At 57.3% G+C, this 26,938-nt stretch overlaps 3 protein-coding genes across 3 annotated transcripts; all 3 read right to left on the bottom strand.

Annotated features, from left to right (window-relative positions):
- Positions 1–1,159: 1,159 nt before the first annotated feature.
- On the bottom strand, positions 1,160–7,819 carry ICAM5 (intercellular adhesion molecule 5). Its single transcript, XM_032627839.1, has 11 exons — positions 7,658–7,819; positions 6,456–6,725; positions 5,953–6,273; positions 5,444–5,731; positions 4,795–5,049; positions 4,425–4,673; positions 3,693–3,935; positions 3,336–3,614; positions 2,995–3,234; positions 2,320–2,586; positions 1,160–1,599 (listed from the first exon to the last, which is right to left on the bottom strand). The coding sequence occupies exons 1-11, from the start codon at positions 7,737–7,739 to the stop codon at positions 1,325–1,327; spliced, it is 2,769 nt and encodes a 922-aa protein (XP_032483730.1). The 5' UTR covers positions 7,740–7,819; the 3' UTR covers positions 1,160–1,324.
- Positions 7,820–9,269: 1,450 nt separating this feature from the next.
- On the bottom strand, positions 9,270–10,474 carry ICAM4 (intercellular adhesion molecule 4 (Landsteiner-Wiener blood group)). Its single transcript, XM_032627841.1, has 3 exons — positions 10,066–10,474; positions 9,642–9,947; positions 9,270–9,518 (listed from the first exon to the last, which is right to left on the bottom strand). The coding sequence occupies exons 1-3, from the start codon at positions 10,457–10,459 to the stop codon at positions 9,400–9,402; spliced, it is 819 nt and encodes a 272-aa protein (XP_032483732.1). The 5' UTR covers positions 10,460–10,474; the 3' UTR covers positions 9,270–9,399.
- A 374-nt stretch (positions 10,475–10,848) lies between these two features.
- Positions 10,849–19,637, bottom strand: ICAM1 (intercellular adhesion molecule 1). The gene is made up of 7 exons (XM_032627840.1): positions 19,483–19,637; positions 17,582–17,842; positions 13,698–14,006; positions 13,039–13,326; positions 12,704–12,958; positions 12,253–12,501; positions 10,849–12,167 (listed from the first exon to the last, which is right to left on the bottom strand). Exons 1-7 carry the CDS (start codon positions 19,547–19,549, stop codon positions 11,986–11,988), a joined length of 1,611 nt encoding a protein of 536 aa, XP_032483731.1. The 5' UTR covers positions 19,550–19,637; the 3' UTR covers positions 10,849–11,985.
- Positions 19,638–26,938: the final 7,301 nt, after the last annotated feature.

Raw genomic sequence — 26,938 nt, 5'->3', positions numbered from 1 at the left:
TGTGTAGAGACCTGACAATAAGGAACTAGCTGGGAATTCCCTGGCGGTCCAGGGGTTAGGAATCCGCGCTTCCACTGCAGGGGGCACGGGTTCGATCCCTGGTCAGGGAACTAAGATCCCACTTGCTGGCAGTGCGGCCAGAAAAAACAAAGGAACTATTTGAAATGAGGACACCTGGGGCAGAGGTAATGGCAAGAGCAAAGGCCCTGTGGCAGGCAGGAGTTTGGGATTCACGGAACCTCAAGGATGCGGGTGGGCAAGGAGAGAGGTGATGGGGTCCGGACAGCAGGGGCTGCACCACGTTTGGGCCTTGTGGCCTTTTGTACCTGCCACCTGGCACTGGCTTAGCCTCTAATGCCCCAGTTTCCTGCTCTCACTTTTGCTCCCGAAATGTTTGTGGGGGGCAGCCGGTGGAGCTGGAGCAGTCCAGGCCCGCTTCCTTCTGGCAGCTCTGTGTTCCTGCTTTTGAGGGAGGAGGAAACTGGGGGTGGAGGAGGCCCAGCTGTTCTCTCCTTCTGCTGTGGGGGGTGAGGGGGTTGACTGGTGGTGAGCAGGGGGCGGGGATGTGGCTGATACCCTATGTGTCTCTTCCGAATCGTGATGGGCCAAGTCGAAAGGCAGCTTGTGGGTAAACTGAGGCACCACGGATGGACACAGGATGGAGGAGGCCTTGAGGGTGGGGCAGGGGTGCACCCTGTAATAGGAGGGACATCGCAGTGGCTGACACTTGGAGCTGCAGCTTCCTTTACCCATCCCTGCAAGGCCTCAGGGCTGGGGCGATGCCCAGACCCCTGGGAAAGGGCCTCCACCCATCCAGGGAAGGCAGCCTCAGCTCCTCCTGGAAGCAGGCCTGGGGGAAGCACCCAGCTCCCACCCCTAACATTAGCCGGATTAGAGGGCAGCGCTGGGCGGAAGAGATAAGCATAGAGAGGGAGGAAGGAGCCAGGTCCCCAGCCCCGCCCAAGGGTCCAGGGAGAGCACGAAACAGGGCACGGAGAGCGCAAACTCCCGGTCACATCGCGAAATGGCGGCTTGGACTGTGCCTGACACATAGTAGGCCCTCAAAAGCAAAAATGGTTTTTTGAATAAACACCCACAGGGTTGGGATTCGAACCCTGCGTGGCTTCTGCGTCGCAGACTGAAACAGATGGAGCCGAAGTCCTTTATAAAAACTTTATTGGGGAAGGGGGGTAGAAAATGGGGGGTGACGCCCCTGGAATTGAATTAAATAAATAAATAAATAAATAAATAAATAGAACAATAAATAAGCCCCCGTGTGAGTCTGGGGGGGCGTCCCCCGGCCCGCGGGGAGAGGGGAGCAGGCTCACGCTGACGTCAGCTGGATGGCAAAGACCTCGCCCCCCGCCGGCGCCTCTGCGGTGCCCGCAGCTTCAGTCGCACCTTCGGCGCCCCCGCCCCCGCCGGCGCCGGCACCCGCGCCGTTGAGACACACGGCCTCACCCGAGCTCTCGGCCTCCTGCACATTATATTCGCCCTTCTTGCAGGCGGTGGACTGCACGTAGAAGGCCAGGCCGGCCCCCGCGGCCAGCAGCGCCGCGCCCCCAGCCGCGCCGCTCACAGCGACCCATAGCCACGGACCTGCGGGGTGCGGACGCTCAAAGAAGGTGGTCGAGCTCCCCCCACCCATCCCACACACCAAGCCCGGGCCACTTCTGCCCCTCCCCACAGGCATGAGGTCAGTTCTCACGCGCCTGGCAGGGAGCTCCAGGGAACCCAGCCTTGGAGGAAAGGAGAGACCCCAGTAAGGCTACCCCCAGCTCGGGTGAGGCCCTAGACCCATTTTATGGGCCACCCCATCACAGGGAGGATTTAAGCCCCTAGCCCCAGAGATACCCAGGAAGTCAAGCAACTTTCCTCACCCTCAAAAGGATGGTGGGGCGGGGGGGAACCCAGTCATTCCTCCACCCCAGAAAGACCCCAGCCCCAGAGCTACGCGAAGCGGGCTCTGCCTCTGTCCCCCTCCAGACCCCCTTCTCCACAGCCGCACGCTGGAAGGTGAACTGGATCAAGACTTCACCACGCAGAACCCACCCAAAGTTAAGTCCCTCCTCACAGCAGTCACAGCCCCGAAGGTTCCCTTCCCTTGGGCTCGTCAGCTCCCTCTCCTTCCACTTGCCACCCCCACTGCGCCATCAAAGCCCCACTCGCCAGGGCGCCCCTCATTTCCACCCCGGTCACTTCTGTCTCATCTGTGGGGACTGAGAGGGAGGCAGGGACGGGGTCAAGAGTCCCAAGGCGCGGGTCACAGCCCCCTGTAGATCCCTCGCCCAGGCCCCCCCCCCCCCAGCTGCTACTTACCAGCCACGCGCACGGTGATGCGCCGGGTGTGGCGCCCATGCGCGTTGGTGGCTGCGCACTCATACTCGCCGCCGTGGCTGCCCATAGCGCCCGCCACGCTCAGCGTGCTGTTGTTGCTTGACAGGCCGATGTTGAGCGCCCCCGGGGGCGCACGCCAGCTGATCTGGGCTGGGGGCCAAGCTTCCGCTCGGCAGGTCAGCGTGAAGTTCCCGCCTGGCCGCACGCCTCCTGGAGGCGAGGCAGCCAGCTCGGCCACGACGGGGCGGTCTACAGGAGACAGGAGGTTGAAGGGGCCAGCCGCTGACCGAGAGCCCCCTTCTGAGACTGTCCCTCCTGAGATGAGCAGGCAAAGATCCTGCCTCACTTCAGAGCCCCATCCCCCTACAACTGGACTGCTGTCGGGACTAAAATCCTGAGCCCTGCTTCACTGAATGGAAGGAGGTGGGGACCCACGCCAGGGCCCTTCAGACCCAGAACTTGAGGGGGCGGGGGCGGGCTCGGGCTCTTGTTCCCTAGAGTTTTCATTACCCTTAACATTTCATGTTAAGGCCAGGGTTCCTTGTCCCCAGAAATGGGACTGGGGAGGTGCCCTTGAACTCCCCCGGGGAATCCCACCTCTTTTAGTCAGTGTGCCCGAGACCGGGTGCCCTCTATCTGGTGCTGCCCGCAACTCACACTCCACGCCCACGGTGACGATCCGGGCGTCAGTGCCATGCGCGTTGGTGGCCAGGCAGCGGTAGATGCCTGCATCCTGTCGGGACACGCGCAGCCGCTGCGGCCGGGGCGCGCCCTCCCGGGAGCAAAGCACTTGTGGGGAGGGGCGACCCCGGGCGGAGCAGGCCAGCGCAGCAGCGTCGGCGCCTTCCAGCCACGTCTGGTGACTCGGGCAGGTAGATTCATCCATTTGCGGTGGCGCTGCAAAACAGCCATGGGGTGGGGGCGGGGGGGCTCGTTGTTCAGGGAGAAGCCGGGACCTGGAACACCCCCTACTCCCCGCCCGCCTGGGCCTCGCTCACACTCCGCGCTCACGGTGACCATCTTGACCACGGAACCGTGCTGATTGGTGGCGTTGCAGATGTAGGTTCCGGGTGCCAGTTCTCTAGGGATTTGAGGGGCTCTGGGACCAGGGTCTGGGGGTGCCAGCGGCAGCAGCGCCCCCTCACTGGTGCCTCCGGAGCCAACGCACTCCACGCTCGGCTCTGGCTTCCCATCCACCTCACAGGAAAACAGTTGCCCAGATCCTTCCACCCACGTCCAATTGCTAGGGCAGCTCACCTCCTCAAAACTGGGGCCATCTGGGGGGCAGAGGGACTGGAAGTCAGGACAGGGTGATTCCGACGTACCCCGTCCTGCCCTGTGTTGCCCCCACTCACATTCCACCGTGACGGCTACATTTTTGGCTGCAGACCCTCGAGCATTAGTGGCTTCGCAGCGGTAGGTGCCCGCGTGCTCCCGGACCACACGCAGTGTGCCCTCGACGACCCTGGCTTCCCCAGAGCGCACACAGTTCACGTTGGGTGGCGGGACCCCATGGGCCACACAGCTCAGGGAGGCCTCTGTTCCTTCCAGCCAGGTAATGCGTTCAGGGCAGCCCACACTGTCCAGCGCTGGTGCGTCTAGAGAGGAGGGTGTTGTTGAGTTTTGGGGTTTAGGGACAGGTCTAATGTCCCTAGACCCTTTTTCCTATCCCAGACGGGTAGGCTACGCTCTGCACAGGGACACCAAAGCAAAGGAGTTTCTCTCCAGTCAAGCCGTGCACTGTTTTGGGACTTCCTGAGCCCTGAAGTGTGCTTTTTTCCTGATGCCTACGAAGTGCCCACAGGACCCTCCCCAGTCTTTAGCTTAAAAATTGTTAGCCGGTTTGGAGCACCCACGTTTCCAAGACTCAGCTCAAACGCCAGGCCCCAGGCCCCTGTGGACACGTCCACCCCCTCCCCTCCATCCTTCTCTAAGATCTTCCCCTAATCCGGCTCACCAGCCTCTTGCTTTTCTCAAAATCCTGCTCAAAGGCACGCCTCAGACCCTGTTTCCACCTTCCTCTGTAGTCAGGCCACCCCTAGACGCTGAGAACCAGACAGAGGTGCGCCCTATGCACCTCCACTCACACTCCACCGTCAGAGTCACGTCCTTGACCGCCTGGCCCTGGACGTTGGTCGCGGTGCAGTGGTAAGTTCCAGCGAGCGCGCGAGTGACCGGACCCAGCAGGCCCAGGGCCAGCACCGCCCCGCCGTCGGGCCGCGCACAGTGCACCGAGGGCTCTGGGTTTCCACGGGCCTCGCAGCGCAGCGTCTGCTCTGGTCCCTCCGGCCACGTCCAGCTCCTGGGACAGTCCGAATCGTCCAGCCGGGGGGCGTCTGCGGGCAGGGCCATGGGATACAAGAGGCTAGACGTGGACCGTGGGGAAATCCTCCACTTCCATGACACGGCCAGAGACCAGGCAGGCGGAGGTAGGCGAGAGGTTAAAGGCCAACTCACATAGGACGCGCAGCTCGGCGCTCTCGTTCTTTCTCAGGGTCTCCCCGTCAACTTCGAGGGTGGCGTCGCAGAAGAAGCCACGCCTGTCGTCGTTCTCGGTGGCGTTCAGCTGGAGCTGGGCGGGCTGTCCCGGGACCGCGGCTGGAATTCCGTCTAGTGTGACTAGGGCTCGGGCCCCGGCTGCGCAGGTTACTGTCACCATCTTCCCCTCGTGGGCGTTGGGCTCGCTCAGGGTCAGGAGGGGTTCCGGGAAGCCTGGGGACGGGGCATTGGTCGGGAGACCACTGACCATGCCCCTCCTGCGGTTCAAGGCTGCCCCTTATCAGCCCGAACCTTCCCCACTTCAGCCAAACCGTGGGTACCGTGCCCTGCCCCTCGGGCTGTTCAGGCTCCTCTCCCTTCTCGCCCCGCCCCTTTGAGGTGGTCAGGCCACATCTCTAGGGATCCTCGTCGGGTCTGCGACCTTCCCCTTTGGGCAGCTCAGACTCCGCTTCTCCAGCTACTGTTGAGTCTTCCATCTGCCCCGCCCCTTCGGGACTCTCGGGCCACGCCTATTCCGATACCCGGGCCCCACCCACTATTTGCCCCGCCTTCGCCTTCCTCTGGCTCCACCCCAGAGACGCCGAGGCCCCACTTCACTCCCTCTTACTGTAGACAGTCACGTTCTCTTGGGTCTCTCGACTCTCGCCCCCTAGGGTCACGTTGCAGACCAGCTGCCTGGCGCCCTCCTGCTCTGCGCTAGCTGTGGCTGTGGCAGTGGCCATGAGAGCGTCCCCCTCGAGGGTGACATCGGGACTCAGCCTCTGGTCCCCCAGCGCCAGGTAGACCTCAGCCTCCGAGGCTGGAAACAGCCCGTCCATGGCGCAGCTTACGGGTCCTTCTGAGCCCACTTCCAAGAGCCGGGGGGCAGCGAGGCGAGGGGGTTCCGGAGGCAGGGCTGGGAGTAGAAGAACAGAGCTTGAACTTACGTATTGAACACTCAATATGTTCTAAGCGCTTTACAGGCACTCTATTATGGTATTATCCTCAAGGCACAGAGGGGAAAATAACTTTCAGCTGGTGAGTGTTAGGGTAAGAATTAGAATTCAGATTTCTCTGCCTCCAAGCTTCTTAGACATCGGCCCGACCCCCCTGGGTCCCCTCCTCACACCCACTCACCGAAGGTTCGGAGCTCTCTGGGGGCTGAGCTGTTTTCAAACAGCCCCAGGCCATGCGGCCGAAGGTCCAGCTCCGCACGGCACGAGAAATTGGCCCCATGGTCCTCCCTCCGAGCAAGTACCGTGGCTGTGAGCACCGCACCCCGCGCTCGGGGTGGCTCCCCGGAGAAGCTGCGGCGGATCAGCTCCCGGGCGCCCCGCAACAGGGTCAATGTGAGACTCCCACGAGGCCCAGCGCCGGGGACCCTACAGCTCAGGGTGAAGTTCTCGCCCACTGGCTGCCAGGCAGGCAGCGGCACCAGTTCTACACGATCCGGCCGTTCTGCAACGGGGGAACCACGGTTGTTGGAAATGCCAGGGCTCAGCACGACGTGGCTTGGAACCCAGGGGCCAAGAGGGGGAGGGCGTGCTGATCCAGAGGGTGGGGCCTGTAGGAGAGGACCCCGTTACCCAGGGGGCGGGGCCTGGAAGGGAGGGAAAGTAGCTTGGCCTCTGAGAACTCACGAAAAGTGCGAATGAGCCCGCGAGCCTGCAGTGTGCGTCGCGCGCAGCGGAAGAAGCAGACGGGCTGGGTCTCCGGCTCTCGGATGTCCACCAACTGCCGCGCGAGCCAGCGCAAACCCCTCTGGGTCCCATTCCGGCGCAGCGAGGTCTCCAGGCCACCGCGCTCGGGCCGTGGGCAGTTGGTGCTGCAATTCAGCCACAGCGATCCCCCGCGCTCCACGAGCGCCACGCGGGGCTGTAGGTCCGCCCAGAAAGGCTCTTGCGCGACCACTGCCCGGAGAAACGCGAGCTCAGCCTGGGAGCCACCTCCCTGGGATCTAAGAGCCCCTATGCAGACTCAGGATTCCCAGGGAATGAGCAGAGGCCACAGCCAGGAGTCCCAAGTCCTGCCCAGGTCTCAGGTTTACAAGCGCGCTCCCACGGTCCAGACCTCGAGGGTGTCTCTGGTACATTGCAGCGGAGAGCCCTCCTCTCCAAGGTGCGGATGGAGTGACGGGGAAGAATGGGGGGGAGGGAGAGATGAGAGGAAACATGGGGTTTTCAACGCACACAGCAATGCTGGGAAGAGGGGACCCCGGGTGGGGGAAGGGAAGCGGACTGGTTCTCACGGTTCTCGCCAGGAGAAGGGGAGACTGGTTGAAGCGAGGGCAAAAGAGAGATGAGGCTGAGTCAAGCGAGGTTAAGGGAGGAGTCCAAACCCGGGTGAAGAGTACGGAAAGAGGACGCGGGGCTGGGCTCATGAAAGGAACCGCGGGAACAGCCGATGGACTCTGTTGCCAGGGCTCCGGGTGGAGCGGGAACAGTGCCTCGGAGTCACGGCAGTTGGTGAGATTTGGGTCTTTGTGGATTTCGAGTGGTGAAGATGCCAGTCCGTGGACCATGGTGCATAGCAGAGCGTGAGGAGGTACCCCGGGAGGGGACAGGGGAGATAATGGAGTCTCCAGAGCTCAAGGCTGGGTGCAGAAGAGCACCCAGGATCTCGAAGAAGGTAGGATAGAGACCTGAGTGAGCGAGGAGTCCGGAAGCTTGGTGTCCAGTGTGTGTTGGGGGGGAAGAGGGATAGAGAAGAAGGCCCTGGGCTCAAGGTGGGTGCAGAAGCGTGGGAGCGAGGCGAGGGAGGAGCGGGGAGGGGCTTGTGGCCGCTTCTCAGGTCCAGAAACTACGACCCCGCCCCGTCCACCCTGAGCCGGACCGGCTCTTACCTGAGAGACCGAAGAGCCCCAGGCCCAGGGCAGCCCAGAGGCCGAGCAGCGCCCGGTGCAGCCCTGGCGAGGGTCCTGGCATCGCCGCCGCGGGGGAAGCGCAGGAGGCGAGGGGAGCGCGAGCGCTGAGCTGGGCTAGAGGACTGCGCGGCGCGGCGGGTGGGGTGTGGAGGAGGCTGAGTTGCGCTTGGGGATTGGTTTAACGTTGGTAACTTGGTTTCCAAGGAGGGGGCGGCAGCAGAGGCGGCGCGGGGAGGGCGGGAAGGCGAGCGTGCACCAGGCTACCGGCCTTGATGAAGGCGTGCTGGCAGGAGCGAGCGACCCCCAGGGTCTACATGGAGGCCGGCCCCATTGCCCGGAGACTTCTGGGGGCGGCTGCGCACTCCAGCGTTGTCCCCGGCGGCGACGCTGAGGTGGTTGGGATGCAGGGTTGCCCTTCTCAAACCCCCACCCCACCCCTTGCTTAGATGCTATGATAATGAGCTGGACTCCGAGCTCCGCCTCCACATTTAGCCCCGCCCACCAGCCCCCCCCTTGGAGCGGAGATGGGTTGGGGGCTAGGAGAAATTTGAGACGTGCAGGCTGGGGATGAGAAGGCTCTAGGGGAGGATGTGGGGATGCCTCCCTCACTGATCCTTCCCCTTTTAACCCCTGGGAGCTGAGGGTTACAGCTACGCCTCTAGTCTTTCTCTGGCTCCGCCCCCGCACGCGACAGAAGGGGCGGGGACGAAAGTGACAGCGAGTTGGGAACGTGTGTGCTTGCGCGCAGCGTTCTCGGGCGTCTAAATTAGGGTCGGCTCGGCTCTGGGTCTGTATTTACCCAGCGTGCAGCGGGCACGTGTCTACGCGACTTGTGTGAGCAGGAGCCGCCAAAGAGCGCCTCTGAATCCGCTTTCTGCTCGGCGGGCGGGGCCCTGGACCACGCGGGCCTTGCCAGGCATCCACTGCAGGCCCCGATTCTGCGTCCACGCGAGACCAAGAGACCAACTGTGATACTTTTGACTCCGCATCTGGGTTCCAGGTTTGGACACCCTCCATGTGCTCACCAGGCCCGGTGACTAACAGGACGTTTCCAGGATGCGAATCTGTGACATACACCACCGCCCCCCCCCCACCTCACCATCTGGTTGCTCCTTCCCCGCAGTCAACACATGGGTATCTTTTCTGCGTATCCACGTTCCTCACAAAGTACATTTGACCCAGCCCACCTGTGCTCTCACTCCCAGAGCTAATGGTGAACTATGGGGATTAGTTCTCTCCCCACCCCTGCCCTCCAGGAAAGTGCAGGGTCTAAAGGGCGGGGGGGGGGGTAGGAAACTTAACATCCAATCAGAGCTGCTGCGTGGCAGCGCTGGAGCCAATCAGGAGAAGCCATACCATGAACCAGCCTTCCCACAGCCTAAAGCCCCCCTGGGCCCATGCCTTGCCCCTCTGCACCGCACTGATAATGCCCGCGGGAGAGGTTTTTACTACATCGGCTGGGAATGCAGAGGGAATGGGGCTCCGGCATGGGAGACCAGAGTGAAAAACCTCAGGTGCCCTCAGGGAGACAGGAATTTGGAGAAAATGATAGAGGCAAGGCTAAAAAGAAGACCACTTCAGTCAGAGGAGGTGCACTAATGGGGGACCTTTATGCCCAGGGGCAGAAGCTGGCTGAGGAAGGCTTTATTGATCCAGGCAAGGTTCCCCCAAATGTCCCAGATTCCTTTTTCCTCCAGCTCAGCCAGCATGGACCACTGCCTCTATGCCTGAGACTTCATCGATAGGTACTTTCTCAGGCAGAGGGCCCCCACTACAAGAAGGATCCCCACAAGGGCTGCGATGGAGGTGGAGGCCAAGGCTTTGGACGCAGGGCTCCAAGCTGGAGACAAGAGGGGAAAATTAGGAACAGAGCACTTGGAGGTGTGACAACCCGCATGGACATGCTCTGGCTTGGCCCACATAACCCTTCCCCACTCGTCCCAGGGTTATAAGGGTGCCTCACCGAGGACTGGCAGCGTCATGGGTGCCGAGCTACTGAGGACCACCAGGCCATCGAGATCGAGGCGGGCGTAGCAGGTAACGGGCTGCCCGAAGTCACTGGGCCTGGCGCGTAACGCGTAAGTCAGCGTCACGTTGGCCAGATCCCGGCCGGTGAAGCGCTCCAGGCTCTCGGAGTAGATGACCCGGCCACCGCGCCTCAGAATCACCACCAGGAAGCCCACGGGGAACACGTGTGTCACATGGCAGCGCAGAGTGTACTCACTGCCCATTAAGACCGGAGGCTCCAGGATCACGCTGCGTGGCTGTTCTAAAGCAAGAGGGGGCCGCTGGGCAAGGTCCGAGGGCTCCCCCTAGCGCGACTGTCCGTTAACCCCGCTCCGTCCTCCTCCCCGCACCCCAGCCAGGCCTGAACCCCTGTCCCTCACTGTAGGCGGTAATCCTGGCGGTGGCCCCCCGCGTTTCTCCCGCGCAGGTGACGAAGCAGTGCACATCGGAGCTCCAGGCCCTCACATCCAGCAGCTGGTAGGATACCCAACCGTGCCCACTGAGCGTGTCGCCTCGCCGCAGCTCGGTGCGGAGGCTGGAACCCTCCGGTAGGGGGCAGCTGCTGCTGCAGTTGAGCCACACTGAGCCCCCCGGCGGCACGGCCTTGAATTCGGGGCTTATGCGCACCCAGAAGGGTGCTGAGGTCTCCGGGGGCGCGGGAAAGGGGCCTCCCGGGCCTTGCGTCCGCGCACTCCGGCGCCTCCACGCGCTCCCGCCTCGCGGGTAGGAGGGCGACAGCAAAAGCAGCAACAAGAGGAGGAGCAGAGACCCCATGGCAAAAAGCCCGGACTGAGGGGCCCCGCGCCAGGGAGCCAAGGCTGGCTCCGGAGATAAGGAGGCCCGCAGCACCGCCTCTTCAGCCCCACCCCGGGGAGAGACAGAGGCTCCGGGGGGCCCCGGAGCCCTGCGGTATACACCCCACTCCCACAGCTTAAGAATGGGATTCTCCACCCCATTCTAAACCAAATGTCATCGTGTTTTTCTGGAGAGGGATCTTTAATTTTCACTAAAGTCTCAAAAGGCCCTAATAAACCCCAGATTTGGATTAGAGCCTGAGGGCTGGACCTTGAACTGGCAGCCTTCTCTTGGGGCAGGAAGTGGGAGGACAGGCCAGAAAAGGCTCCAGCTGGACATGACACCTCCCCTCAACTCACACAAGGCCGGAAGGATGAAATAGCTTTATTGGCACAAGGGAGAGGCTTCCGCAGTTGGGAGGGGGTTCTCCCAGGCCTCTCCTCCCCACCGCCTGCAGAACCTTCATCGCTGCAGGAATTTGGACCCGCAGACTGTTCTGTTCTTGCATGGCCCCACTGAGATGGAAACAGGTAGGACAAGGCAGGGACACACAGGGGTTGGGCACAGTTTCCTGGGACTCCATGGTTTAGCTATCAAGGAGTGAACACCCACGTTTAGGCATGCCACCAAGTGTCATTGTGAGCACTAGCAGACATGGGTATAGGTGGAGAGGTGGGTTATCAGAGGTCAGTGCCAGTGCTGGGGTGTAAGGGCTCAGTGGGTCATCTCTGGGCATGTCACCAGCTATACCTTGTCACCGTTACTAATCCCTTTCTGGGAGAAAGCAGCTTGGCCAGTGGAGTGGGAAATTCTAGCCCCACTTAATCTTTTTGCCAGGCGCTCTTGTGCAGTGCACAACCAGTACAACTGTAGCTGGCGATCGTGCATGAGATTAGACTGAGAGCTCCCTGAGGGCGGGAATCAATGTTCTTCTTGTTTATCATTCTAGCCCACATAAAAGGCACTCAATAAATAGCTAGTAAGAGAACAAATGAATAAATAGGTCATCATCAAGAGTTGGGAAGAGTCTGTGGACAGCAATGCTGGAGCTGGCTTCTGTCAGAGGACGTGTGGGGATTTGTGTTTCAGTGCTGTATGTGTCTGTGCAGGGCCACTTCTCTCTTAGGACCGTAAGGCCTCAGCACACGCAGGAGGGGGTGAGTTTCAATGTTTCCCAGTTGGGTGTCCCCATGCTGGAGGTCAGGGTCTCCATCATACACCCTCCGGCCAGGTCAGACTTTGACATCCCTCACATTGGTGCCCTGAGCCTTGGCCCCTTCTTTGGTCTCAGTCCTGTGGCTCCACATCAGGTGTGAGGCCTGGGGGTTATGTGTGCAGGGGCCATGACCCCAGATGCTGTCTGTATCCTGACTGAGGCCTCGCTCCTGTCCTCTGGCACCCTGGGAAGGTGGGTATAGCTGAATGGCATATGTCCACCATTGTCTGGTGCAGCCCTGCTTGTCACAGTTTGGGGACTGAGGAGGTCCTGACCGGCGGGGGTAGGCTCAGGGCGGCGTGGCTGGTGTGGTCAGTTTCATGGCAGCCTCTTCCTGGGCCTTCCGGGTCTTCTGTAGTTCATATTTCTGGATCTTCCTCTGGCAGTTATAGATGTAAACGACTGTGCCCACAGCGACCAAGATGATCAAAGATGCCACCAGAATGATGATGGCCGTGTGATTCTGGTGGTCTGTGGGAAGGACACACACGGGGCGGTGAGGGTTGAGCTGCCCTCACTGCCCCTGCCCTGCCCAGCCCTGAACTCCAGCACTCACAGATCACGTTGATGACAACTTCACGGGTAACCTCACCGCGAGTGCTGGTGGCCCGACACTGGTAGGTGCCTGCCACCTCCCGCTTGACGGGTCTCAGGTCCCCAATGGGTAGCAAAGCCCCATCCTCTTTCCGGCTACAGTTCAGCTTGGGGGTTGGGTTCCCCCAGGCCTGGCACCTCAGGGTCTGCTGGGAGCCTTCCTGCCATGTCCAGTTTCCCAGGCAATCCCTCTCGTTTAGTCGGGGACCATCTGAAGAAACACAGCAAGATAAGGGACGGGGTCAGGGACCAGGACATCACTCACCATCTAGGTCTAGGTAAGAAGACTTAAGTAGGAATCTGGGGAAGGGGCTCACTAGGGTGGGGGTGGGAGTGGGTGGAGGCAGGAGTTCTCGGGGTCTTGGAGGTCGGGCCTTGGAGGTAAGGGATCATTGTCTAGCAGCCCCACTCACACAGGACACGGAGCTCCCGGGTCTGGTTCTTGTGTACCACCTGCTGAGCCACCTCCAGGGCAGCAGAGCAGAAGAAGCTGCGCCCGTTGTCCTCGGCGCTGGCATTCAGCTGCAACTGGGCCCTCGGGCCCGGAGGCCTGGCTGGGGCCCCGTTCAGCATCACCACAGCTCCAACCTGGGCCTCGCACTCCACGTTCACTGTAGTCCATTCTGAGACCTCGGGCCGGCTCAGGGTCAGGTTGGGAGCCGGGAAGCCTGGAGGTGGGGCGCACAGTGAGCCCCGCCCCTGGCATTAGCCCCACCCCTTCAGAAGCCCCACCTGGGTTTCTACTTACTGTAGATGGTCACGTTCTCCCCAGAGCTCCGGGTCTGCCCTCCCAGATTCACCGCACACATCAAGTACTGGACGCCTTCTTCCTCCACCTTTCCCTCGACCGAGGCTTTGGCCGAGAGTGAGTATTCATCGTACGTGATCGTGGTTTGCAGCCTCCTGCCCCCCAGCGCCAGGTGGACCTCCGCCTCCGAGACTGGGAACAGTCCATACAGGGTGCAGCTCACCAGGCACTGTGTGCCCACTTCCAGTACCGGGTACGTAGCAAGGTGCGGGTCGGTCGTTGGTAGGACTGGTGAGAGACAGTGGGTGTAAACAGAGAGGAGACAGACATCCTGAAGCCCTTTCCCGGGGCATTTTCATTCCCCCACCTGGAACACCTTCTTCCCGGGAGACTGTGGCCTGGGTCACCCTTGTCCCAGGATACGTGTACCACTTGCCCTGGGTCACAGCCTTCTCAGAGGGTCCTGCAGTCCAGGCACCACATCCCAGAACACTCCACCCCAGTGGCCAAGAAGATGCTCTTCCCAGAAGCCTTTGCAATCAAGGTTGCCACCTTCTCAATGCCCCCACGGCCAGGGGCCTCTCCTTCCCAGAGACCCCGCACCCCAAGCAGGAAACCCCTGTCATCCCATCCTCTCTGCTGGCTCCCCAGTGCCTCACCAAAGGTTCGGAGCTTCCTGGGGGCCGAGCTGTTCTGGAACAGTCCCAGCCCTTGGGACCGCAGGTCCAGCTCCGTGCGGCAAGAGAAACTGGCGCCATGGTCATCTCTGCTCGCCAGCACCGTGACCGTGACCTCGGCAGGCTCCCCGTCTCCCGCTGGCTGACGGCCCAGCTCCTCCTCCTCACGAAGCAGCACCACGGTGAGGTGGTCCCGGGGGGCCCCACTGGACACCATGCAGCGCAGGGTGAGGTTCTCGCCCACGGGCTGCCAGAGGGGAAGGGGGGCCAGCTCCACGCGTTCCGGGAACCCTGGAGGGGAGGGGAGTGTTGTTTGAACTGGCTGGCCGCCCGCCCACAGGAACGTTGGGGCCCTGGCTACACCTGCTCGGGAAGTCTCACCACGCCCTCCCCAGAACACACCCCAAACCACCTAAGCTAGAGAGGAATGTTAAGAGCTTCAGGATAACCCAGTGAGAAGTTCCCAAGTGGTTGTGAAGGAAGCAGAATACATTTTTTATTCACTGCAGCATCTCAGAGTGAAAAGTGGGAAAGAATTTCGAGGTTTATTGCCAGGAGTCCCGGCAAATGAATACAGTCCATTTAAGCTGTCCAGTCTCTAGACGCTGTTGTAAAAAAAACTCCTGTTTTTCCTTCTCCTCTTTTTGGCCTTAGCATTTTTTTCCACAGCATCCCTCACCTCTGAGGTAAAAGATCGTCTACTCAGTTAATTTGCTTTTCCACTATTCCTGCCATGGAATGTCAGCCCAGGAGGGCAGGGATCTTTGTCTGTTTTGTTCCCTGTTGTATCCTTGACACCCGATAAGCACTCTTTTTTTTTTTTTTTGGCCACGCCACGCGGCTTGTGGGATCTTAGCTCCCTGACCAGGGATCGAACCCACGCCCTTGGCAGTGGAAGCGCAGAGTCTTAACCACTGGACCGCCAGGGAAGTCCCTTAGGCACTCTATGTTTGTAGAAAGAATAAGGTTGAGACATCCACACCGATTCAAGGCCTTTCAGGAGCTTGCTTTTAAGGGTTCCCGAATGAACCGTGTGATCCCCTGAAATGTTAAAAATCTAAGAACAACCCACAGACCCTCAGAACGAAACCCTGAATATCCCCTGAAAACACTACACGCGGGCTTGGTTGCCAGGGTCTCCATTCTGCATGAGGTAACAGAATTCCAAGCCTGGATCGCCAGTGGAAATTACCAGCAGAGCCCTGGTGAGCTGTGGCTTAGCCTGAGACTCACTCCCCGACCCCAGGCTCCCTAGGGAGGGGTCTTGAAGCCTCCCACTTTTAGTCCCTTCTCAAGAGGCCCTGAAATGTCACTTAAACAGTAGTGATGTTGGGAGTTGATTTTTGGACATGAGTCCACCTTCTCCCCAGGTTGCCAACCTCCTGAATAAAGCAACCTTTCCTTTTCCAACCTAAGGGAAAAAAAAAAAAAAAGCAGTGATGTTAAAATGTCAGGAGCCTGGAGTTGATTCCTAGCTTTGCTGGTTCTTTGTTATGGCCTGTGGGGGAGTGACTTTGCATACTGGAACAGTCCCAGCCCTCGGGGCTACAGAAATGCCTCAGTTTTCTAAGCTGTAACCTGGGGCTAATGAAGGTAGGACTATTATTATCGTTATTATTATTATTAGGACTATTATTAATCCACTTCAGAAGTTGAGAGTGACTGTACATGGGCATGAGGTTACTTTTTTTTTGACTTTTGATTAAATGTTTATTCATTTTAATTTTGCCTTTTTAAAAATTTTGAAGCCAATATATTGTGTTTTCCACATCTGAAATTTTTTTTTTGTGGTTACTTTTTAAGGTGAGAGATATGTTCTTAAACTAGACTGTGGTTCTACAACACTATAAATACTCCAAACTTCATTGCAGTGTATGCTAAAAGCTGTTAAAAAAAAAGAAAAAAAGGTTGAGAAAACCCTCAGACATCCAACTCTTACCTCTGACCATCTGTTGCAAACTCCAGCTTGCAGAGCTGGCAGCCCCCTCAAACCACAGCCTCCAAATGGAACTCACATCTTGGAGCCTAGATCCTTGCCCTGAAGGCCAGACTGGGGGAGGAGGTCTGTTCTGCCTGGACCTCTCCTTGACTCCCCATCTTTAGTCCCTCACTAAGTCCTGGTCACTCCACTCTTCAAATATTTGTCTGCCCCTCCCTTCGCGTATGCGAAACTGTGCTCAATACGCATGACCTGGACTGGGTCCATGGGCAGCTGCTCTCTGGCTTCCTGTAAGGTCAGCCCTCTGCTCTGGATCCCTGGCCTGCTCACACACCCTCCATGGCTCCCTGTCACCCTAAGAAGAAAGTCTCAGCTCCTCGGCCTGGCATCCAAAGTCCTGCCAAACTCAGCTCCAGCCACACCGATCTGTTGATATTCAATCCCTCTTGCCTCCCCAACCCCAGGTCAGCATGTTTCCCCGCTCCAAATCTTTGCCCAGGCTATTCCCTCTGTCTAGAATGCCTGTCTTTACCAACTCCTACGCATCCTTCAAGGCCCAGTTAGGGGTCACTTCCTGCAGGAATTACAACTCTTTCTAGAGAAAGCTCAGCCACCCAGAGATGCTCCCTCATCTTTACACTGGCAGTGGGGCGGGACCAAGCTCGAGTCTCTCCTAGGTGACCCCTTGCTACTGTGTGCAGCCATCTGTTCCATTTCACAGAGGTGAAAACTAAGGCAAAGTCTGGCACCCGAAGAGGGAGAAATAGATCTATCAGGGCCAGGACTCAAACCTGGAGGATTGGGCTTTCAACTCTCAGGGTGAGATGCAGAAGGTCCTGTGAAAAGGTTTTCTGGGGGTTTTCAGAGGCCACCGGCAATGTTCGGGGACTTCCCTCACTTGGCCAGCAGCTGCTCAGACATCCTCCAAATCAGAAACAAAGCTGATGTTTGCCCCAAAGCTTCTTTTACGCAGGCCCTGTGAAGGTGGAATGTCCTCCAGGCCTCACTGCATCATTAGACCCTTCCGAGGAGGTCTCATGTGAAAAGCAACCAGGAAGCCACGTATTCCCCCCTCCCCCGCTCCCCACATCAGAGTCACCCAGTTAGTGAGGCCCATGCTGGGACTAGAACCCAAGGCTGTCTGATCCCAAGGCCAGTTGGCCAGTTCTCTTTCCTTCTTCCTTTTTTATTTTGTTTTGTTTTCATTTGAATTTCATTTACCTATTTATTGCTTATAGTCATGCTAACTCAGTGTCACACTTCAAAATGCCCAAAGTAAAAAAAAGGCCCATGGAGAAAACTCCCTCCCTGTGCTCTCCCAGAGCCCTGCACCTTCTCTCCTCACAGCCAGCTATATTGCCATTTGTTGTATTTCCTTTCTGGGCCCTTTAATGCAGAAACACAGCCTCCCTAACCCCGAGCCCATGCCTCCCTAACACTGTGGGTGCATACTTTGGAACTTGACAATACATCTTGGAGCACCTGACTCATTCTTTTACACGGTTGCATACTATGCCATGGGATGACTGAACCACAGTTTCTCTCCCCAGCCCTCTACATTTGAGTGCCTTGCAAACTTTTACCCTTTCAGATCAAGCCACAGTGAATAACCCCACACTCCCTCAGTACCCTGGTGGGTGGGGACACCTATAGGCCCAATTCCCAGGAGTGGGTTTTCTGTGTCAAAGGACCCAGACATGTGACATTTTGAGGACTGAGTCCATACTCGGAAGTCACCCCCAAGGAAGTTCAAGGAAGGGTTCTAGATGACAATGAGACTTTCAGAAGATGGGCCCCCTTGCCCTTCAGTGAGACCCTACCCGCCCCCACCCCCAAGTAACAAAGGCTGTTCCAACCTGCTGGGGACCCCCTTGTCCACCTCCCCAACCCAGGCTGCCTAGTCCAGCCCCTGGACCCAGCCACTCACAGTATACGGTGAGGTTCATCAAAGCTGATGACTGGTTACCGAGACAGCTTGAGTAGCATATTGGAAAGCTGTCTTTTTGCACATCACTCAGTTCAAAAATCTTCCAGTTGTTCCCATGGTCTACTTCCCTCTTGGCCAGCTGAGTCTCTAGGCCCAACATTGTGTGTTGGTCACAGGAGGTACTGCAGTTCACCGTTATGGAGGCTCCTCGGGATGTGATGGCTTTTTGAGGATGCACTGACGTTTGGGCACCTCCAGGCCCTGGAACCAAAAGATGTGGAGGGGTCAGACATGACAAATCGGGCTCATTAACATTACTGCATCCAGCGTGTTCTGGGTGCTGGGGACACAGCCTTGAACAAGACAAAACTCTGCTTTCAGTGTGGGAGACAGAAAAATTCATGAGCACACAACATAATTAATAACTGATGCTGACAAGAGCTTTGGCAAAAACAAAATGGGATGATAGAACAGACAGTGCCTTGGTGACAGGGTAATGTGTGAGGAGAGATCTGGATGAGCGGGGGCTGGCCATCGAGAGAAAAGGGAAATGAGTTCCAGGCAAAAGGAGCAGCAAGTGCAAAGGTCCTGAGGCAGGGTGGCTGGAGCAGAGTCACAGGGATGAGCTGGGGGGAAATGAGGTCAGGAAGATCATGCAAAGCAGTGTTAAGCCACGCCAAGAAAGTGTTCTTCATTGCGAGGACAATGGGCAGCCATGGAGGATTTTAGCAAAAGAGCGGCATGAAGTCAGTGTTCTTCCCCCCGCCTCCCCGCAAGAGGTCAGGTGGAGAGAGTCAGTCCTCCAGGGATAAAGGGGTTCCAGTCAGGCTGGTTCCTTACCCACTTGGACAACTGGTTTCCCCTCTCAGGACCTCATTTTCCCCATCTGTAAAGTGGGTGAATACAGTCACCCCAACCCCTGCTGATGCAAGTAACTCCTAGCACAGGGCAGGTAGCATGTGACTGCAGGTAAGAAGGAGGGGGCTTGTTGGGATTAGCTCCCGCAGACGGTGGTGCCTCCAAAGCTAAAAAACAAAGTCTGTCTGAGCCCACCCATCTGAAAGCTGCCCCCCACCCCGCCAAAGATCTCTGCCTTCAGCTTTGGGTCTACTCCATCTGGGATGGAGGCGTGTGGAAACAGCAGCTCCATGAATTCTCAAGGGTGATTCTGGGGTCGCTTCCATTTCACAGAGGGAAATGGTGAGACCTGAAGGGAGGTCACTCAGCTAGAAAGTTGGTAGAGTCCAGATTAGAGTCCGGATTGGAACGCTTCATTGAGCTGGTAACCACGGTGTGGTCTGCTCATGAATTTTTCACTCTCCTGCTTCCCGACACTGACCACCATTTGAGACCAACTGTCCCCCTTCTCCCCTCCCTCCTTCTAGCTGGAGTTGATGAAGGGCTGCTGGGGCATCCCATTCCTTAGCCTCTGCTCCCTTGGCAACTCAGCCCTGGAATTCCCCTGGGCAGAGTTCTGGACTTCCCCCAAGGGCACGGGATGAGGAACAGAATGTCTGTATGTGGTGGTGGGGGGGGGTCCCAGTCTACTTAAGCTTGGCACGGGGCCACATCTCTACACGGTCTGACCACCTCCTGGGGCCAGGACACAACCGCTGCGACGTGAACACTATTAACTTCTCCATTTTACAGCTGAAAAAGTGAAGCTCCTCTGGGAGGGGAAGCCCATAGTCCGAAGGCACACAGCAAGCCATGATGTAGGGTCTGGATTTGAACCCATGGCTGTTGACTTTTAATCGATGGCTCTAGCCCCAACTTCCCATAAACAGCTACCTAAGTACCAGTGTCCCCAGCCGGTGGGGAGCCGGTCCTCCTACCGCTCCCAAGGCGCAGCCCAGATCCCAAGAGCTAACCCGACGGCAGCCCCCCCACCCCTGCCTCACCTGGGAGCAGAGCCCCGAGCAGGGCCAGGAGCGCAAGCAGCGCGGGATGGGCAGCGCCGGGAACCATTGCAGGCGGAGGCAGAGCGGACGAGGTGGCGCAGAGGCGTGGGCGCGAACTATGAAGCTCAGGACCTTGTGGGTCCTTTTATAGCGGCCAGCCAAGGGGGCCAGAGGGGGCGGTGCTGCCTTCCCGGAAACCTCGCGCTTTCCTCTCCGGAACGAGGGCTCTGGCATTTCCGGATTGAGAGGGTGCCGGGGCCGAGCAGGGTTGTACCCTCTCGCTGGCCGCTCTCGCACCGGAATTTCCGAGTTGAAGTAGTGAGGGCTGCCTGGCGGCAGCGGCCAGGAAACAACCCGGAGACTGCTCCCGGAGCTAGGGGTCCCGTCCCCGGGCTCGGCTACCCTTGATTCCGCGTTTACACAGTGCTTTATTGGATACTGACAACCACCCTGGACGGTAGGGACTAAACTGAGGGGTAAACTGAGGCTCCAAGCTGCGAGGTCATTCGAACTCCAGTCTGACTCCCCAGCGCAAGCAGGCCTCTTTAACCGAGTGGACGGTCCCTCGTTTCGGTGGGGCCCCAGGAATCTTCCTGGGGCGCTCTCGATCAAGGGTGCCCCTCCCCAAAGGGGCATGTCCCCGCCCAGTGACACCGAGATTCTCTGAGAAGCGGCCGCAGAAAGCCCAGGCACCTTCAGGCGCCTGTGAACCCTGGGGGAGAGGACGTAAGGCGCATCACGTCCGGGGCTCCGCGTCCCCCACCGAGGGGGGGTTCCCACTCCCCCGCGGCCTCGCTTCCCCTTTCGGCCACCAGCGCGGGGGCGTCTTTACAGCTTCCAGAAAAAGGAAGGAAGCCGCGTGGTCCTGACGTGCCGAGCCCCTCCGTTGCAGTCCCCAGGCGCCGCGGGGAAACTGAGGCCGCAGACCTTGACAGGGGAGGAGAGAGGGGGCGCTAGAATGCTTGCCTTCTGCAGGGGAACTGAGGCAGCTCCCAGGCCCCGGAATGGGGCGGGGAGAGGGGGCGCTCAAACCCCTGTCCTCTGCTCGCAGCTCCCGTAACTCGAATCGCGGGCGCCAGCACTAAATCTGTACGGGTGTTTGCCCCGGCTTGTTCCATTAGGGTGTTTGGGGGACTTTGTGAGGTCCCGCGCCGCGTCTATAGGCCGTCCCACGCCACCGCCTCCCCCCAAGCCACGCCTGCGCGTGTGACCGCCCAAGACTCGGCATCCACCACGTCAAGGCTGGGGATCCTGGAGTCTCCGAGCGCGGAACCCAGCCGCCTAAAGCTTCCTGTTGTGGCGCGCGCGGCGCGTCGCCAGGGAGACCTCAGAAAGGCCAAGGAGGTCGCGCAGCAGACGGGGAAGGGAGGGGGCTTCAAGGACGCTCGACCCCTTCCTCCCGGGGAAGGGAATTACTCGCCAGCCGGAAAGGGGTCCCTCGCTCCGCCCCGATTGTTCCTAAGGAATTTCCACGGGGATCTTTCTTGGAGTGTGGAAGGTGTTGAATTCCCGCCCCAAACGCACTGGGCAAAGGCGCAGAGCGGGGGCCGGGGACGTCCCTGGGAGGGTCTGGGAAAATCCTCCGCCGGGGGGGTCATTTTCTGGAGGATTTTTACCAGGTTCGGATCACTGCTTACTTTGGCCTCTGTCCCAAGTGCGCGGGCGGCGAGCTCCCCCGCGCGGCTCTGGTCCCCCTTACAGCGGTAAAATCGTGCTTCTTCCTTCTGTCTCTCAACACTTGCTACGCAGCGTCGATTGAGAGCCTGCTGTGTGCCAGGCATCGTTCCAGGTGCTGGGGACGCAGCAATGAACAGAATAGACCAAAATCCCTACCATCATGCAGAGATCGTCTTAGTCCGGACGACAGAAACAAAAATAAGGTATATGGAGACATAGCTTGTGATTAGTGCTAAGAGAAAGTAAAGCAGGGAAGGGAATAGGAAATGTGAAGGTTAATAAACCTTTAAATAGAGTATTCTGGGAAAGACTGAGAAGGTGACATTTGAGCAAAGAGCAGAGAGTTCTGACAATATCAGGGAAGGAATGTACCAAGCAGAGAGCACTGAATGTGCCAAGGCCCTGAGGTAGGAAGGAGCTGCCTTAAGGAACAGCCAGGAGGCTAGTGTTGCTGGAATGCAGTAAGGGAGGGAGAGGATTGGAGGAGAGGAGGGAAGGAGGGAATGGGGTAGAGCATGGCCTGGGGAGGACTTTGGCCTTTCCTCTCAGTGAGGTGGGAGCCATGGAGGGTTCTGAGCAGAGCAGGGACACGCCCTGACTCAGGCCTTTACAGGCACCCTCCTAAGACAGCAGGAGCTAGAGTCAGGTAGTGGGGAGGACAGGGTAGAAGGAAGCCGGGAGACTGGAGAGGAGGCGACTTCTCCAGTGCAGGGGAGCAATGATGGAGCCTGGAGTGGGCAATGGCACTGGGGAGATACGGTCCAATTTGGCATTTATTTTGGCAGCAGGTCCAACTGTGTTTGCTGGGATGTGGGGGGCAGGCAGAGTCAAGGTCAACCCCTTGGTCTTGGTCTGAGGTCCTAGGAGGGTGGAGGGCCATTTCCTGAGATGAGAATGGGGTGATAATAGGGGGCAGTTTGGCAGAAGAAGCACGCACCCCCTAGGCTATGTTCCCTTTGTGCTTTCTTGAAAGAAAGGGAAGCAGATATTCCCCATCCCTTTGCTGCAGCTACCAGGAAGGGCAGGGCTTCCTCCAGGGTGCCAGGCAGTCTCAAGAAGGTCAGGGAATGGCCCCACTGCAGACCAGAGGCTGTGGACCCGGGGCAGAAATACCCAAACCCCACTCCATGGCATCATGCCTGCTCGCCCCTCATTCTGAGGTCTGGCGTGACCACCTTGCGGTTCCCTTGACCTGGAATGCTCTTCTCGTCCCTGATATGGCCAGCCCTTTCTTGTGGCCTGAGCCTCTTCCTAAGAGCTTTCCCGGACGCTCCCTGACTCCCTGACTCCTTCCATCCTGGGCCACACCCTAAACGTTCTCTGTCACTTGCTCTAATGGTTTCATTACTGAAACTTCATTCACTTGCTGAAATTCTTTTGATTGACCTGTGTCACGTTCATTTGCTTGAGCTCCAGAAGGCCAGGGAACCTCTCAGCTCCTGCATCTGAATCAATGGTCATTATAGGCAGATGGTCAATACATATGTGTTGAATGAATGAACTTCTCTTATTCTCTGAACATTCTGCCCATGCTGTTCCTCCAGCCCAGAATTCCCTTCCTACTGCTTTTACAAGAGGTTACCAGAGGATTTCATCTACCAGGTTGTAACAGGGCTAGGAGCACAAGGTCCAGATATCTTTTTCTTTCTTTCTTTCTTTCTTTTTTTTTTTTTGGCCACACAGCTTGTGGGATCATAGCTCCCCAACCGGGAATTGAACCTGGCCCCTGCAGTGAAAGTGCCAAGTCCACTGGACCGCCAGGGAATTCCCAGATGTCTTTTCATCAGTTTGTTTATCCATTCATCAATGGATAGACATTTGGGTTGTTTCCACATTTTGGCTCTTATGAATAATGCTGCCATGAGCATTCAGGTACAAGTTGTATGAACATGCTTTCATTTCTTTTGGGTATATACCTTGGAGTGGAATTGTTGAGTCCTATGGTAATTCTATGTTCAACTTTTTGAGGAATTGTCAGACTGTTTTCCATGGCAGCTGCACCATTTTATCAATACATTCCCACCAGCAATGTACAAGGGTTCCAGGTTTGCAATTTCTCCACATCCTTGCCAATATTTATTTTGTTTTATTATTATGGTGATTGCCATCCTAATGGGTGGGAAGTGGTATCTCACTGTGGTTCCCCAGTCCTTCTGATCTGTCCAGTGGACAAGCCAAGCACAATCCTGCAGCAAAGGCAACTGGGGGTGTGCATGGACCAGCAAGTACCGAGGGGATGTGGCCAAAGTGCACCTGCGACCAGCTGTGACCTTGAGCAAGCCACTTCCCCTGGTGGTACCTAGATGGCCTCAGCTGTAGAAAGGGATGGTAATGCATCCCTCAAAGGGTGGGTGTAAGATTTTTCTTCTTTTTTTAACATTATTTACTTACTTTGGTTGCGCCAGTTCTTAGTTGCATCAGGTGGGCTCCTTAGTTGTGGCTCGTGGGCTCCTTAGTTATGGCATGTGAACTCTTAGTTGTGGCTTGCATGTGGGATCTAGTTCCCCGACCACAGGTCGAACCCGGGCCCCCTGAACTGGGAGGGCAGAGTCTTATCTGCTGCCTCACCAGGGAAGTCCCGAGATTTCAGTAAGACCATTCATGTGCAGTGAGAACAGATAACAGGAGTTACAAGTTGTCTGTTTCCATAGGACTCAGCTCTGAGAATCCCCCCTCAAACTTCCTAGGCAGAAATACAGACTTCCTCCTCTGTTCCCACAGGTTAGTTCATTCTAGCATCACGGTTCCTCATCAGAGCCCCAGCGTGTAAAGCAAAAATGCATGATGTTTGGATGTTGATCAAAATATAACTTGGGGGCTTCCCTGGTGGTGCAGTGGTTCAGAGTCCGCCTGCCGATGCAGGGGACACGGGTTCGTGCCCCGGTCCGGGAAGATCCCACATGCCGCGGAGCGGCTGGGCCCGTGAGCCATGGCCGCTGAGCCTGCGCGTCCGGAGCCTGTGCTCCGCAACGGGAGAGGCCACAACAGTGAGAGGCCCACGTACCGCAAAAAAAAACAAAAACAAACAAACAAACAAAACATAACTTGGCTTCTCCTTCCACTCTTTGAAAGTTTATTCTGTGGTGGACTCTGCCTGGCCCCTGGCTGAGAATCCTGCCCCGGACTCAGGCCCCGATCACCATCACGCTCAAATCTCGGAACTTGGTGTTGGATGGGAGCCCCAGGTGAGGCTTCTCCAGGCTGGAAGCCTTGGTAGAGAAGAAGGGCCTAGTCCCCCTGCTGTTGAACCTCTTTCTGTCCCCCTCACCTCCTCTCACCAGCCTGTGGGTCCCTCCTGCCCAGGTGCAAGGAGGAGGGGACAGGGCATTTCCTCCATGGCTGGTGGCTTTGCCCTTTTGGGTACCCCAGCAGCGTGTTAAAGTGTTCTGGGGGGGCTCTTTGAGGCCTCCTCTTCCTGGAGACCCCTTCGCTGGCATGGAGGCATCTTTGATATGGGTTGTGGCTCTTCCCTCAGCCCTTGGGGTCTGATCCTACCCTCTTATTTCTCCTGGTGGGCCTCCATGCTGACCATCAAGAAGCAGACACCCTGACTCCACCATGAGAACCGCCTACCTCTCGCCCCTGGATCTCCTGGGAGTCAGATCCCAGCCCTGTTGACTCACTCGAACTTTCTTAAGCCAGTCTTTGGTGTCCTGCCTTCAGGGATATTTTCCAGAGGCTGTGAAGTCATCTTCCTCTCTAGGCTCTGGGTTAACGCATGTCCCAAGAGGGTGTGATAGGGCTTTTTGTTTTGTTTTGGCCGTGCCGCGCAGCATGTGGGATCTTATTTCCCCGACCAGGGATGGATGTGCAGGTAGCACATCTGAAGCTCCTCTGAAGAAATGTCTTCACCCATCTCACTCTTTCTAAAAAAAAAAAAATTATACAGAATTTCAAAATAGACATCAGCAAAGAGGACATGTGATGAAGCCACATGTGCCAACTTCCACAGTCCTCATGGCCAATCCTGTTCCTTCCTTCCCCTTACACCCTGTCATGGGTTCAACTACGTCTCTTCCCCGGGGGGGGGGGGGAAGTGCTAACCCCCAGATTGTGATCTTATTTAGAAATAAGGTCTTTGCAGATGATCAAGTTCACGTGAAGTCGTTAGGGTGGGCCCTAACCCAACATGACTGTTGCTCTTATAAAAAGGGGAAATTTGAACACAGGCACACACAGAGGGACAATGCCATTTGAAGATGATGACAGAGATCAGGGTGATGTATCAAGCCAAGAAACACCAAGGATGCCAGCAAACCGCCAGAATCTAGGGGAGGGGGATGGGACAGAGCCTGCCTCACAGCCTCCGAAGGAATGACGTCTTGATCTTGGTCTTCTGGTGCCAAGAACCATGAGACAGTATTTTTCTGTAGTTGAAGCCCTAGTCTGTGGTACTTTGTTAAGGTAGCCTAGGAAACGAATACACATACTATGTTCTGATTATTAGCACATTCTAGACCCCGGATCATTTTTTTCTGATGTCTTTTTCCATCCTTGATCTGGCAGAGGGATCCCAGTGTCAGCAACAGGTTCCGACCCCTTCCTTCACCCTATTCCCTGATGGCTGTGATGTGGACGACTGAGCCTGGTTATGCAAAGCTACGACTAGGCTGGGCACTGTCAGGACAACAGATGGGTCTTACTTGGGGCCTCGGTGTCCCTGCGGAGCTGGTGAGAGGCACAGGGAGAGGTAGGTAATGGTTTGGGTTTAGCCCAGCATTTCCCAACCAGCCTCTGCACCCCTTCTTCTTTTTTAAAAAAAATAAATTTTATTTATTTAGGCTGCATTGGGTCTTTGTTGCTGCATGCTGGCTTTCTCTAGTTGTGGCCAGCGGAGGCTACCCTTCGTTGCAGTGCACGGACTTCTCATTACGGTGGCTTCTCTTGTTGCAGAGCACGGGCTCTAGGCGCGCGGGCTTCAGTAGTTGTAGCTCATGGGCTCTAGAGCGCAGGCTCAGTAGTTGTGGCGCACAGGCTTAGTTGCTCCGTGGCATATGGGATCTTCCCGGACCAGGGCTCGAACCCATGTCCTCTGCATTGGCAGGTGGGTTCTTAACCACTGTGCCACCAGGGAAGTCCCCACACCCCCTTCTTACTACTGGCTCCAAATAGCTTTTTCTTCTTTTAGTTAATTAATTAGGCTGTGCCGGGTCTTAGTTGCCGCACGCAGGATCTTCACCACGGCATGCGGGACCTAGTTCCCCCACCAGGGATTGAACCCGGGTCCCCTGCATTGGGAGTGCAGAGTCTTACCCACCGGACCACCAGGGAAGTCCTAGCTTTTTCTTTTTTACTCAGTCAAATCTGATGCTTTAAGGATCACAATTTATGCTCATTGAGGACTTTCAAAGAACGTGTTGTAAGCTCTGAAGGCACTCCCAAGAAGCATTCCAGAGATGTTTTCGGCGAGGAGCAGCCCAGTCGATGGGTCACTGCGGCCGCCTGGTTGGGCCTGCACACCAGATGGCAGTTCTGGCTTTTTTTTTTTTGCATTCATACTGTTTTATTTTTTATGATTTTTAAAATAAATCTTATTTATTTTTGGCTGCGTTTGGTCTTTGTTGCTGCACGCGGGCTTTCTCTAGTTGCTGCAAGCGGGGGCTACTCTTCGTCGCGGTGCGCGGGCTTCTTGTTGCGGTGGCTTCTCTTGTTGTGGAGCATGGGCTCTAGGCGCGCAGGCTTCAGTAGTGGCACGTGGGCTCAGTAGTTGTGGCTCGCGGGCTCTAGAGCGCAGGCTCAGTAGCTGTGGCGCACGGGCTTTGTTGCTCCGCGGCGTGTG

This window comes from Phocoena sinus, chromosome 3, assembly GCF_008692025.1.
Source record: "Phocoena sinus isolate mPhoSin1 chromosome 3, mPhoSin1.pri, whole genome shotgun sequence".
Taxonomy (NCBI): Eukaryota; Metazoa; Chordata; class Mammalia; order Artiodactyla; family Phocoenidae; genus Phocoena; species Phocoena sinus.
Note: the sequence above shows the minus strand (reverse complement) of the source record. Positions and strands in the feature narration are given on the sequence as shown.

Bases quoted from the DNA above. Each gene is read 5' to 3' on its own strand.
- ICAM5 (XM_032627839.1), bottom strand. From the start codon at position 7,739: ATGCCAGGACCCTCGCCAGGGCTGCACCGGGCGCTGCTCGGCCTCTGG. The intron at 6,274-6,455 runs GTGAGTTCTCAG...CCCCCGTTGCAG, and splicing joins CGGGCTCATTCGCACTTTTC to AACGGCCGGATCGTGTAGAA. The intron at 5,732-5,952 runs GTGAGTGGGTGT...TTCTACTCCCAG, and splicing joins CAGAGAGCTCCGAACCTTCG to CCCTGCCTCCGGAACCCCCT.
- ICAM4 (XM_032627841.1), bottom strand. From the start codon at position 10,459: ATGGGGTCTCTGCTCCTCCTCTTGTTGCTGCTTTTGCTGTCGCCCTCC. The intron at 9,948-10,065 runs GTGAGGGACAGG...CTCTTGCTTTAG, and splicing joins CGCCAGGATTACCGCCTACA to AACAGCCACGCAGCGTGATC. The intron at 9,519-9,641 runs GTGAGGCACCCT...TCTTGTCTCCAG, and splicing joins CATGACGCTGCCAGTCCTCG to CTTGGAGCCCTGCGTCCAAA.
- ICAM1 (XM_032627840.1), bottom strand. From the start codon at position 19,549: ATGGTTCCCGGCGCTGCCCATCCCGCGCTGCTTGCGCTCCTGGCCCTG. The intron at 14,007-17,581 runs GTGAGTGGCTGG...CCTCCCCTCCAG, and splicing joins GATGAACCTCACCGTATACT to GGTTCCCGGAACGCGTGGAG. The intron at 13,327-13,697 runs GTGAGGCACTGG...GTCTCTCACCAG, and splicing joins CAGGAAGCTCCGAACCTTTG to TCCTACCAACGACCGACCCG.